At 41.5% G+C, this 13,259-nt stretch overlaps 2 protein-coding genes across 3 annotated transcripts in view; both read left to right on the top strand.

Moving 5' to 3' along the window:
* The window catches only part of mdn1 (midasin AAA ATPase 1), a 57,375-nt gene extending 48,999 nt beyond the window's left edge, over nt 1-8,376 (top strand). For both annotated transcript variants that reach the window (XM_040027243.1, XM_040027234.1), the window contains exons 88-102: nt 142-289; nt 505-803; nt 892-1,047; nt 2,247-2,348; nt 2,433-2,631; nt 2,738-2,908; nt 3,018-3,175; nt 3,480-3,575; nt 4,011-4,126; nt 4,254-4,428; nt 4,627-4,700; nt 4,857-4,971; nt 6,212-6,278; nt 7,144-7,286; nt 7,369-8,376. In XM_040027243.1, the coding sequence (XP_039883177.1) occupies nt 142-289; nt 505-803; nt 892-1,047; nt 2,247-2,348; nt 2,433-2,631; nt 2,738-2,908; nt 3,018-3,175; nt 3,480-3,575; nt 4,011-4,126; nt 4,254-4,428; nt 4,627-4,700; nt 4,857-4,971; nt 6,212-6,278; nt 7,144-7,286; nt 7,369-7,554 (2,205 nt within the window). In that variant the 3' untranslated portion in view covers nt 7,555-8,376. The remainder of the gene's footprint in view (nt 1-141; nt 290-504; nt 804-891; nt 1,048-2,246; nt 2,349-2,432; nt 2,632-2,737; nt 2,909-3,017; nt 3,176-3,479; nt 3,576-4,010; nt 4,127-4,253; nt 4,429-4,626; nt 4,701-4,856; nt 4,972-6,211; nt 6,279-7,143; nt 7,287-7,368) is intronic.
* A 1,435-nt stretch (nt 8,377-9,811) lies between these two features.
* lyrm2 (LYR motif containing 2) lies at nt 9,812-11,490 on the top strand. The gene is made up of 3 exons (XM_040027223.1): nt 9,812-9,938; nt 10,904-11,044; nt 11,227-11,490. The coding sequence occupies exons 1-3, from the start codon at nt 9,894-9,896 to the stop codon at nt 11,305-11,307; spliced, it is 267 nt and encodes an 88-aa protein (XP_039883157.1). The 5' UTR covers nt 9,812-9,893; the 3' UTR covers nt 11,308-11,490.
* The last annotated feature ends 1,769 nt before the right edge of the window (nt 11,491-13,259 follow it).

Here is a 13,259-nt window from a genome sequence, read left to right as displayed (position 1 = left end):
AATACGTGTCAAAAGTAAAATCGGTAATAGACAACAAACAGTCGTTAGGGCTTTGAACTGCAAATGTCGGTGTGAGCGAAGAACAGGATTTGCATGGATGGACAAGGGTGTCATGCTCTGTGTTTCTGTTATTTGTCCCAGAGAGAGTTTGATGAAAATGAAGTAGACCCCTACCACGGTCAACAAGACAAGAGACCTGAGCCCGAGGCCATGGATCTGCCTGAGGAACTCGATCTGGACCAGGGTGACAAGGATGGAGATGATAATGATGATGGAGATGAGGGTGAAGGTGAAGCCTGCTGCTTAAATTATAGCTTTACTAACACAGTCGAGAAACACGCATGCTTTATTATCAGTGATGTCTTATGTGATACTCAATTTTGGCTTTAGACTGGGTCATTGTAAGCAAGTAAGTGTAGTAAGTGTATTTGTAAAGAGCTTTTCACAGATATAAAAGTCACAAATTGCTGAAAATGAATGATTCAATTTTTTTTCCTTTTTCAGAGGAAAATCCATTTAACATCGATGACAGAGGGATGGAAGCAGATCAGGATGAGGAGGAGGATGGTGAGAAAGATGGAGGAGAAAACGAGCAAGGAGCAGAGGAGCTGGACAAGGACCAAAATGGAGAAGAAAACAATGGGGAGCCTGAAACTGCAGAGGAGAAGGAGGGAGGAGAGGAAGCAGAAAAGGATGATTCGGCTGATAAAGATGAAGAAGAGAAGGACGAGGAAAGGGAGCGGGAGTCAGGAAGAGACGAGGACACTAAGACTTCATCAAATGAAAAAGGGCATGAACCAAAGGTGTGCATGTTCAAAAATAAGTACACCAATGCATGGCGTGAGCAACGGTATTGACTGATGTGACCTTTTTTTTTTAATGCGTATATAGGAGGAGGAGGAAGGTGGTGGTGAAGATGAGGAGCTGCCCGAGTGCGCTGAGAGGAAATGGCACGACACCGACGGTCAGACAGGAGAGGACAACATTCAAAGCGACACTGCTGTGGAGCTGGCAGGAGAAGCCTCGGAGAGAGACGAGGCCAAAGAGGTAACATTCAAATCTACACTGTGCTCCAGATACTCTGTGTGGGCTCGAAGTGACTCTGATTGATTATGAAGTGATTCACAGCGGAGTCTCCCGTCATCAGGAGCATATTTGATGGCCGCATATGTGACTGAATATCCTGATGCCTAGCCTATGTGAATTGTGAGTTAAATGACGGAGCGCTTTGTGTGTGACAGTTCTGAATGTGTACTTTTTTCCTTCAATACACAAAGAGTACAGAATAGGACAGAGTGTGACGTGAAAGTGGGAAGAGTGAAAGCACTGGTGAGACTCCCCTGTTTCTGATTGGTTGTTTGTGTGACAGAGAAGCTGTTACACAAACAAGTTGTCCACCCTTGAAGGGCCTTCTTGTGTGCCACAGTGCAGCTTGATAGCCACACAAATGCTGACGTATTGTATTTTATAATATGTTCTGTGTGGAGCACAAGTTTTTCTTTTGTTACCCCAAAACACAATGCAGTGTCTGGGGATTCTTGATAGTACTTGGAGAGTCTCGTCTCTCCAGTCTAGAGGAGAGGGGGACTGAGAGAGGCCTGATGACCTGGGAACCTCAGGAGCTTTTGAACCATGAGGTAGGAGAGAGAGCTGACAGGGAATACTGGAGGCGTGCTAGGTTGAACACTTCTTTTTTCCTTCCCTGGGATGCGACGGCTCGTTCTTTGCAATAGTCACTGCAAGGGCCTCGGGGTTTTCTACCTCAACTTACCTGGCAGACTGTGGTCCTGGTCCTCGTCTTGTCTGTATTTTGGTCTCTCACACACTGCCTGACCTCACAGCAGCTGCTGTTGCTGCAAAGCCCGCTCCTGGCACCTGGTGGGGTTGTGGGTAAGAGCATTTTGAAAGCTTCTCCCTCTCCATGGCTGCGCTGAAGAGATCCAAATTTCTCTTTCTAGATATAGAATATAGATCCTAGATGTAGAGTTTTACTTGCACTTGTGAAAAACATTATTAACTGCTAATGGTTTCAGAAATTGTCCTGAAGGTGTATAGATGAAAAAGGGTCACTGTTTTGTACAGCGATTTACAGTAGATGATGGCATCCAAAAAAATTGCTTGGTTACTTTCACAGAGCGGTGAAGCCCTCCACACCAAACTTTAGCTGGGTTTGGTTTTTGTACACATGTATAAAATATGTCTGCCATGATTTTTGTATCTATATTTATGCTATTATGGTTTTACAGGAGCATGGCAGTGGAGCAGCTGACGCCAGCCAGTCTGAGGGCCACCAGTCAAAGCTGACAGCAACAATGGCTTCACACAGACAAACTCAGAGTCAGACTCAGGTGTGGCAAAATTCTCTGCCTCACCGCTGCTGTTCGGTGTCCCTTTATTCCTCTTAATTAAGTTTTTTTTTTTTTCCTTTCCAGAGCTTGAAGAGGAAACCTGGCCAAGCAGATAGTGAACGCTCTATAGGCGACTACAACAAGCCAGTCAACAAGCGCCTGCGCACAGTCGAAAGAAGCAAAGAGAGCCTCGAGAACAACAGGCAGAGCGACACCCAGCAGGTGTCAGACCTGTACGAGCACATTAAGCACGGAGACCAGAACTACGACACTCAGACATATGGTAGGTGATCACCTGGAAGCTGAGTCTGTGATGGTTTGGCTGGAGTTTAAACTAAGCTTTTCAAAGCAAGTACATAACTGTTGTTTGTTGGTGTGACTGCACCTAGATGTGGCCAGTGCAGAGCAGGAGAGCACAGCAGGGCCTCGGGGCCAGGATGAAGATGACAAAGAAGAGGATTTGTCCATGGAGACAGAGGACCAGGAGGTTGATCTGCAAGCGGCTGAGGTCCAGGAGCTGAAGCCTGAACAGCTGGACTCCTCAAAGGCTTCCCAGACAGGTGTCAAATTCTCTTCTTCTCCTGCTCGTTTTTTTTTTTTTTTTCATTTCAACAATTTTTAAACTTCTCAGATGTGAAGCATCTCTTGACTAGTGTTGCTGTTGTGCAGGTGTAGACCCTGGAGAGATGGAGGTCCAGAGGCAGGGAGAGGAGCAGGAGGACGAGAGGTGGAAAGAAAAACAACAAGCCGAAGAAGAAGAGCGAGCAAGCAGAAGCACAGACTCTACAATTCATGTTGTTCCTGAGCTGCTTCTGGACTCTGCGCAGGTAGACAGTACGCTCTGTCTAAGGAGTTGCTGTCAAGTGTTGTAGAAGTGAACGTATTTGAAATTACTGTTAATTATTGATTATTGTTACATATAACTGAGTAATGTGGACAAAGAGATGATTTACAGTGATGTAAATAAGTGTAGGCCACATTACACTTGTGATTTTCGTACACTGACTGCCATAAAGAGTTAATTACATTTAAAAAAGTCACAAAGCCTTCAGTTCCACATCAGTTCATATCAGTTTAATGTTACACACGTGAAGATAACTCTGTATGTCTGTGTGTGCGCTTATGTGCCAGGAGAAAGCACAGAAGAGAGACCCAGAAGAAACAAGGAGGGAGATGGAGCTGCAGCTGGAGGCCTGGCACAAACTGGCCCCGGGGACTCAGGAGGAGGTGAGGGTGACCCGGGAGACTCAACCAAACATGTTGAGTCCATTCAACTGTGGCTGTCACGTAGGAAAGTGTGATTTGCACTGCTATTCTTCAGTTAACTGAAGAAGAGACTTGAGAAGTTTTGTCTTTTATACGTTTTTGTTGCATTTGTTGAAGAATGCTGACACAAACACACTGCAGATTCAAATATGTTTAAATAAAGGAAATCTGAATAAAAATGCTGTCCTTGTGAACATAACGAGGATCATGTGAAAGTTGGGAATATATTTGATGTATTTTCTAAAACACAAAGCTTCACTCAGGAGACGGTGGAATAGTTAAATGTGTCCCATTTGTGTTTATATAATAAAAAAAAGAAAAGCGGCTCAGAGTGATGGCTTACAGGAAAAACGTGGTTCTTTCCTGTGATTAACTGCAACTGTCGCTGTGTTTCAGGAGACTGTAGCGGCTTCCATGTGGCAGCAGTACCAAACTCTGACCTCGGCTCTCTCTCAGCAGCTGTGCGAGCAGCTCCGTCTCATCTTGGAGCCCACACAGGCCGCCAAACTAAAGTCAGTAAAGCACACAGGAAATCTTGATTCTCTCTGCTGTGGTGAAACTGGCCCACTGTTAATGTGAGCTGATGCTGTGTGTGTGTATCAACTGTATCTTTGTGTCTTTATATGTGCGTGTCCTCAGGGGTGATTACCGAACAGGAAAGCGTCTGAACATGAGGAAGGTGATCCCTTATATCGCCAGTCAGTTTCGCAAAGACAAGATCTGGCTAAGGCGGACGAAGCCCAGCAAGAGAGAGTACCAGATCTGCCTGGCTGTGGATGACTCCTCCAGCATGGTGGACAACCACTCTAAACAGGTTCGAGGCTCCAGTTACAATCGGATGCCGATCAGAAACGATCAGTAATAGTAACGGTGTATTTAGTGCTTATTATCAACTGATGGTTTTTCATGTGTCATTTCCCTATAATGCCCAACTTTTGCTTCCCATATCTTATCTAAAGTTTGCATTAATTAAAAATTGCATGTGTGTTTGTGTGTCTGCGTCCATGCACAGCTGGCATTTGAATCCCTGGCAGTGATTATCAATGCCCTCACTCTGCTGGAGGTAGGCCAGGTGTCTGTCTGTAGGTAAGAGCTTCATCTTTCTGTATGTTGTGATTTAATTTTAATAGCTGTGTGATATGATCTAAAACCAAAAAAACGAACCAGCGTGAATATGGCTTCATGTACTGTACAGTTGTGATGTCATCATTAAAATAAATGAACTTTTGCTCTTGTATGCAGCTTTGGGGAGCAGGTGCAGCTGCTGCATCCCTTCCAGCATCAGTTTAATGACGAGTCTGGGGCTCGGATTCTCAGGCTCTGTCAGTTCCAGCAGAAGAAGACCAGAATAGCACAGGTGGGAATCCTCCTCCAGCTATCTGAATCATCACACAAAAGAACAAATAATTATACTTTAAAAATCTTTTCAATGCTTATATGAGGAAAGTAAGACACAGTAATGCAATATGATAACAGAAAGCTACAGAGAGCCAGTTCATCTAACAATAAATAGAATGGTGCAGAGTTCAGTTCAGTTAAATTCTGTTTTATTTATATAACACCAAATCACAACAACAGTCACCTCAAGTCACTTTATATTGTAAGGTGGACCCTACAATCATACATACAGAAAAAAACGAACAATCATATGACCCGTATGAACAAGCACTTTGGCAACAGTGGGAAGGAAAATCTCCCTTTTAACAGGAAGAAATCTCTGGCACAACCAGGCTCAGAGAAGTCTGCTGTGGCCGACACGCTGTGGAGGAGAGCCAGAGATGAATAATAACGAATGAACAAATGCAAAGTGCTGTATAAACACATGGAGAGTGAAGAAGACCCCAGCAGCATAACTGAGGAAAGGTTCAGGGTCACCAGGAAAAGTGTGTTTTCTCCTAAGTCCAAAGACATGCATGTTAGGTTAATTTGTTATTCTAAATTGAAAATGGTTGTGAAGTCTTGTAGCCTAACACACTTTAAGTAGTCAGTCTGCCCTTGTACCTCTAAAGCACTCAAATCTAAATGTCAGTCCAGTCCAGCGGTTTATGAGGCAAACTCAAAAGGAAACAAAGGCTGGTTTCTTTAAGAGCAAGAACATAAAATAGATAGGACAGAACTGATTGTACTGTGGAAACTTCTCTGTATATTAGAGTGAGTAGAAGTATTTGAGGGGTTTTTTTTTCTGCTTGCCTGCATTTTGGTGTAAATGTCAGAGGAAACTTCTTTAGCAAAGGCTAACGATTTCATTCGGAGCGACATGATCTCAGAGCAGCAGCTCTTCCCATGGGTGTGGTGCTGCTCTAGAACAAGAATCACAAAGTAACATGGCTCTGTATTACAGCCATATACAGCTGGGATGATAGAAATGTAATATTTATTTACAGGCATATAAATATTATGTTTGCATTACATTACTGTTGACTGGTACAAAGTCAGCGACTTGCCTTCAGTGAGCTATTATAATGTGTGCGTGATCATTGGCACGCCCCTGAGCGCAGCTCTGAATGTGCTCATACTGTAGCTTCTGCTTAAACATGATGACATGTGGTGAACATGTTGCTGTGCTGCTGCATTCATTCTCTCTCTGTCATTTACAGTTTTTGGAGACCTCAGTTAAAATGTTTCTGGCAGCACGGCAGCAGATTCCAGGATCTATGAACTCAGGTGACTCCTCATTCTGCTCCTCAGCTTACTGGACCTCACACTAGATCAAACACCTGAGAAAACAAAAAGGTTGCAGGCAGTATGCAGATTAGAATATATAATGAACCCTAACAGTCATGGGATTGTCACATGAATGTGACACATGACGTGCTTATATTGTACAAGTATGTATACAACCAAATGTGTTAAATGTTTTATAGTTTTGTTCATTTTTTATTATCAATATCCATGCCTAATGCACCTAACAGCCAGCTGCAGTTACTGTGTACGAGCGCTTGAAAACAAAAGTTCTACTGTCCTGCTGAGTAGGTGTGATCCAGTTCACATTTAGGTTCTCTGAGATTCAACCAATTAGAAGAGCAATAGGAAGTAGTTTAGCCACTTAGTTCAGTATTGAGATGCTCTGTTGTGGGCTTAAAGGGCTATTACGTGCAGGACTGTGGCCTCTGTGGAGGCCATGAGTGTGCAGCTGTCATAAAATACTCACTGTAGTCCTACATGAGCAGCATTTTTTTTTTTTTTAAATAAACATTCTTGAGGTTTTCATGTGGAGCCTCTGATTACACGTGACCAACAATTACCCCCCCCCCCCCTTAAAGCTGAAATTTTGATCATCATTATATTATATTAACCAGTGGTACCCAGAGAAAACTGTAACTTCTACATGAGGATAGTTCAGCTTCTCTGAATGAGTCTCAGGTGGAATTTGTGTCAATGAAGAAGAACGTCTGATAGACAGATGCTGTTTGTTCTCTTTAGACAAAGAGGTGGAATTTGTCATAGTCATGAACTAAAGAGGAGCCTGTGGCTCATTCATACTCACCAGATGTGCAGTCTTAAACTGATCTGTGATATCCCTCCATAGAGACAGCCCAGCTGCTTGTGATCGTGTCTGATGGTCGGGGGCTCTTCCTGGAGGGAAAGGAGCGGGTAATGGCCGCTGTGCGTGCAGCACGCAGCGCTGGTATCTTCATCATCTTCATGGTGCTGGACAATCCGAACTCCCGGGTACGAGACCAGAATGTGATTGTTGGGTATTTTCCAAAGTTTAAGTCTCAAATCGTAACTAAACCTCGATACTGTGCTGCAGGATTCCATTCTAGACATCAAGGTGCCCATCTTCAAAGGGCCAGGAGAGCTGCCAGAGATCCACTCCTACATGGATGAGTTTCCCTTTCCCTTCTACGTGATCCTGCGAGACATCAACGCCTTGCCAGCAACGCTCAGCGACGCACTCAGGCAGTGGTTTGAACTTGTTACTGTGGCTGAGCAGTAGGCTGATGAGGAGCCATCTTTTTACAGGAAAGAGGGAAATGGGCAGCAGCCACCGCAAAATGCCAGTCTGCTGCTAGCCTGTCAGAGATCAGAGACTGAGCTGTAAATGTGCCTTTATTTTCTTATTATTACTGTAGGTTCTAGTCGAGTTGGATAGCAAGTGTTGCTGTTTTGTCTGCATCAGGGGAATTTGGTGTCTTTTGTAATGTAACAAAGGATTGCTTTAACTTGCACGTCTGAAATTAAATAACAGAAACAAAAATGTGATTTCCATGTGCGTGAAATACCGTAGTCAAGCATCAGTAAATACCTCTGCCCCTGTATGATAGCCCTGTTTTACATTTGTTTGAATGTTTAGTCAGTGTTATGAAGATCAAAGAATTATCTTCACTCTGAGCACAACAGCAGGACTGAGCTTTGTATAATAGAAGCCTTTTTCAAGTCTAAACTGAACAGTAGCATGCTGTAGCTGATATTGAAGGAACTCAAACATGTGCCTTGGGAAGAACAGCACTACATCTCATGTCACACCTCAAGTAGCAGGTGACGGATCAGGATTTTTACTAGTTTGTTTCAGTCATGTACTGTGAAGCACAGCAGCTGCAGAGTCCGCTTTTTATAAAGGCCTCTGGGAGAACCCATCTTTGTGCTTTAGAAACACTTCAGCTGTGTTCATCTTCCCTTTGTATTGTGACACAGCTGACTGTCTGTGGAAACATGTTCATGATGTGTACTGAAATGTGTGTTCTTTAATGTGGACATACATGTATACATATTTAACGAGTTAATTGCATCTGTCTATTAAATCATGAGATGAACAAAATCCCACTGTCTGTGACTCACTTGTTTTAAAAGCCACAGAGAAGAGAGCCACCCAAACCTTGAACCTCGTTTTAACAGAGATGCAGCAGTCGAAGAATCCTGAGCTATGGGAGAATTCCACAAATCAAAGATGATGGAAGACTGTTGATTTTATATGTGGAGCAGTTCTTCAAAAAAGAAAAATCCCCAAATATGTTGTTCTAACCTCCTAGGACCTGGCGTCCAAATATGTGGACATCACATTTTGGGTTATTTAGACCAAAATACTCAATGTTGCTCTACAAGGGCCTGATATCCACTTACGAGGACATTATACTGCTACAATTCTATCGAAATTTTAAACGAATATCCTCATATGTGGCTCTCATTTTTCTCAAAAATCAGGTAAAAAAATAAATCTGGAAGCCGGAGTACCCAGATTTATAAATCTGGTAATTCTTTGTTTTTACATTCCCAATATGCCCAAATATCAAAGAAATTAAAAATGCATTCCGTGGAAGAGTTCGGGTCTTAGGAGGTTAAGATTGCTATCACGGCCCACGTCACTCCTACTATATTGACGTGAAGAAGTACAATGCAATTTGGCCCTTGAAGTTACATTTTTCTTTTAGGGAGCTTTGTTTGTTGTTGAGTGCAATATTAAAATAAGTTCTTTAAAAAGCAAAAATTATTTAATATGAAGGCAATATGAGCAGAGAGTACAAACAAGCTGATGGAACAAGTTGTTGGCACATTTCTGGGAAACCTCACAAAAATGGTACAAGCAAAACTGTCAAGAGCATCTCTGCACTGAGTAATGCACACCATCTTTTGCATTACTTTTTGCCTTAAGTACTGTTTAGAAGTCTGGGGAAATACAGTACATACTTCAACCTTTATGTAAACTTTATGTAAACTTCAGAAAAGAACAATTGAAATAATTAAGCAGGATTTACAGCCCACACACTAACACTATTTTTGTAGTCAAAAATCTTGAAATCTTAAATTCAAGAACAGTTAATGTGTTAAACAGTTAATCTTAAAATTAATCTTAAAATATAAAGCACACAAATTATGTATAATGATAGTAAAGTAATATGTTGCCAGGAAGTGTATCGACACGGAAGGGGGCGATAATCTGATGACATTTTGTATTTCCATTTATTAAAACTGTGGATGGACCTGTTCAACCATTATTCAGTTAAAAAAACACAAACTGGAACGTGCTTTTGGAAGAACATGAAATTGATGGCTAGTCGTATGTGTAATTATTATATATTTCAACATATTTTTCAGTTTTTTTCCTCTCTCTGTGGGGCAAGTGGGGGTAATGATAAACATAGTAAATCGATTGTGTGTGTGTATTAATTTGTTTGCAACTCCGAAATAAAGGGTCACCATCAAATGCCACAAAAATAAAACTTAGCACTTTCTGTCGGTACTGGTTCTTGTTATGTCCTCCGCTCCACCAGGGGGCGAGAAACAGTGAGGCGCTATTAGCGTCATCTCAACATCCACCTGTGAAAGTGCCGAGTAAATATGACCGTTTCACGGTTGCCGTCTGCTGCGCTTTCTTTAAAGCAGGTAAATATATATATATATATATATGATATGAAATATCTACAGCAGTGTTAGGTGTAAAATCTAAAAAAGTTGAGTAGCTAACAGGCTAGCTTTATTAGTTCTCTGTACCCTACTACTAGCTAGTCCCAATGTACGCCCGTCACCTCCTAGCAAACATGGTGAAAAAGAACGTCATGTTCTGGCCCAAAGTGTTCAGGGTATCCCGGCAAAAACGAAAGTCGACATTTATGCCTTCTGTTTAGAAACCTTTTCACCTTTTATTTTGAAACTGTTTTTCAGCCGCTGCAAGACATCGTGAAAAAACGACAGTCATTAAAGGTCCAAATCTTTGCTGGGATAGCATACTGTGGCATCAGTGGCCTTTTCTGAAGAGTCGTACAAAAATAACCCCAGTTCTTAGTGTTTTGTTTAGTTTTTCCTTCTTGAAGAAAAAGTTATCGAACTTTGGAATAAACACACACAGTATCAGACACTGGACAGACCATTAAGGAATACAGACATTGTCAAAACAAATGAAACGAGTAGATGGTAAGATATTTTTGTGAGAAAGAGCTGACCAATAAAATAAGAGCACAAAGTCATCTATCTAAATTATACCAGATGTTGAGATTATATAGTCTTCTTAGTTAAAATAGTATTTAGGAGTTCTGTAAAAACAATGTAGAAATGAAAATATTTACTCAATAGAAAATTACAAATGTTCTCTTCTTTCTATGTGTCGCAGAACAACAATTTAAAAATTTTGTGGTTACTTAGTGCAGGGATGTTGTTTTTAAGTATGTTGTTTCATACTTAGGTTAGAAGAGTCTCTAAGGAATCTGTGCATATTATCAGAGCAATACTGCATGTTTTTAAATAAGTTTCAAACATTATTAACAGTGGCACTAAAAGCATTAAACCAGATTTGGTCCTAGCACAACCGCATATATTAAACTGTGTGCCCTAATAGCATACGTTTGGCTAAGTTTTTACACAGGCAGAATGTGTTGGGGATCTACAGAAACATGCTGAGGACCATACGACGGGTGCCAGATGAGGCAGATAGGAAGTTCTTGAGAGACTGGGCCAGAGAGGAATTCCATAGGAACAAGAATGTCACACATGAGGTACACAGTTGTTGTTTTTTTTTCACTTTTGTTTTACCAGGTCCACTAAAAGTCATTGTGTCATCAGATCAGAAGTTAGATATAGGTAAAAGAAAATAAACAGTGAGCAGCATCTGAGTTTTTCCCCTCTTGGACTAAATGTTCAAACTGTGTTATTTAATGTGTCTGTCTGGTCAGTTCAGGATGCAATCCGTATGATGATCACACAAGCTTCCAATCACCTGGCGGAGCTGCAGAAGTCTCTGGCGTTGGCCCACAGTTAATGACTGCAAGCTGCTGGAGTTCCTGTTTTGTACTCTATTTGACTGGTTTTTAGTGAGGAATAATATTTGGTGTGGGAATCGAGACCACCTGAGAGTCTGATTGAACCCATCTGCCACGTGTGTATATTGGCACTGTTTATACTGTACATGTGTTAAATAAAGAATAATGTATGAAATGACAAACACCTTGATCCTTTTTTAATGCATTTTTTCTGGTATCAAATAGAGTAACAGCAACCGTAGCGATACAGCAGACAGTAATACTGCAACATGACAACGTGTCCTTACGGGGACACTCGGAGCGATGTGGGGTTTTGACTTACTGTAGGGTCTTTACCTTACAATGACGGAACAGTTATTGTGATTTGGTGGTATAGAAAAACATGATATTCCTGGATTTTACCACAAAGAGCAAGCATGTATTGCTTTGCATCTTTCCTTATAGTATACACTCACTGTACACAGGAACCCAGGAGAGGACAGTCTTAAAGAGGGTTTTGGATTTTTTTTTTTCAAAGTCAACTGGTATCTTTAAAGATTTTAATGTTCCAAAAGATGTAAGCATCTGCAGACCAGAGAACCTCTCAAATTCAGAAACCCTGGATTTTCTGTACAACAAAGTTCGTTCACTTCTTACTGGGGTAAATCATGATAATTTGAGCTATGTCCCTAACCTGCTCTGGAGCAGATTGGTGTCACAGAACCTTCAACCTTTATGTAACAGTAAAGCCACTATGATCTTATCATCCTGATATGGCACGCACTGCACTGTCGCCTCACAGTCCTGAGTTCGATTCCACCATCTGCGTTTGCATGTTATCCCCGTGTTTCTGTGGGTTCTCTCTGGGTACTCCGGCTTCCTCCCACAAACCTGAGACATGCAATTAGTGGGGTTACGTTAACTAATGATTCTAAATTGCCCATCGGTGTGAATGTAAGTGCAAATGGTTGTCTGTCTGTGTTAGCCCTGCGATAGACTGGCGATCCTGCCTCTTGCCATATGACAGCTGGGATAGGCTCCAGCCCCCCCACAGCCTTGATAAGGAACATATGAATGGAACACATTTTTAACAGCGCTTATTCTGGCATTTAAATGAAGTCATAAAAAGTAACAGTAAGAATGTTAATATAGACATATTTAGAAAGTGCACCTACTCTTCAAATCGGTGTCAGCACATCCATCAACCCCCTCCTTTATACTATACTAGGCACATTGCCTCTGTCACTATTTCCAGTTAATGTGTGTACCTGCTGCTGATTTCTAAATCAGCCGGTGTTAAGCAGTTAACTTCACATTTTTGTGAACTGCTTGGTGATATCAGAATTAAAATGCTGGCTTGCAATTTATGCCACTGAAATACACAGGTAAGAGTTCAGTCAGAGTGTGTGTGTGTGTGTTTTTATTATTATTATTTTAACTTTGTTAAATAACCATTCACAGAGTCTGTTGCCATAATAAGATGACCTGAGAACAGGGGCAATTCTAGGATCAGAGCTTTGGGGGTGCTGAGCACCCAGAGAGCTGCCCAGCCAAGCAAGATAAACTTTACACGTCACGATGAGACTTCTTCCCTGTCTCTTTCAGTCCCCGCATCCTTAAATGTCTCCAGTTGTCCCAAGTTCTCTATGACTGTCTCCTTGGTGCATTTAAACACCTGTTCCTTCCTGTCCTTGTCATCTGTTGTCTTCGTCTCTGTTATCGGTAATCAAAATTTTACCATCTCTCTGCAAGTCTGCAAATTTTTTTATTAAATCATAAGATTCTTAAATTCATCAAGTCTCTCTGTGCCTGGGTCCTCGTCACAAAACATGACAATGAATGACGCCAATAGTGAGTAAAAAGTAAACAGTATAATACAGATACATAAAAAAAACACTCCCAAAACAGAATAAATTATTACAAAATATTAATAAAAAACTATAAAGATGGAGGCAACTTTGCCTGTGGTAGA

The sequence above is a fragment of the Simochromis diagramma genome, unplaced genomic scaffold (assembly GCF_900408965.1).
Source record: "Simochromis diagramma unplaced genomic scaffold, fSimDia1.1 OVJJ01000746.1, whole genome shotgun sequence".
Classification (NCBI taxonomy): Eukaryota; Metazoa; Chordata; class Actinopteri; order Cichliformes; family Cichlidae; genus Simochromis; species Simochromis diagramma.
This window is presented reverse-complemented; position numbering and strand designations above follow the sequence as displayed.

Coding starts and splice junctions, on each gene's coding strand:
- lyrm2 (XM_040027223.1), top strand. CDS start 9,894: ATGACCGTTTCACGGTTGCCGTCTGCTGCGCTTTCTTTAAAGCAG. Junction 9,939..10,903: donor CTGCGCTTTCTTTAAAGCAG/GTAAATATATAT, acceptor CGTTTGGCTAAG/TTTTTACACAGGCAGAATGT. Junction 11,045..11,226: donor ACAAGAATGTCACACATGAG/GTACACAGTTGT, acceptor TGGTCAGTTCAG/GATGCAATCCGTATGATGAT.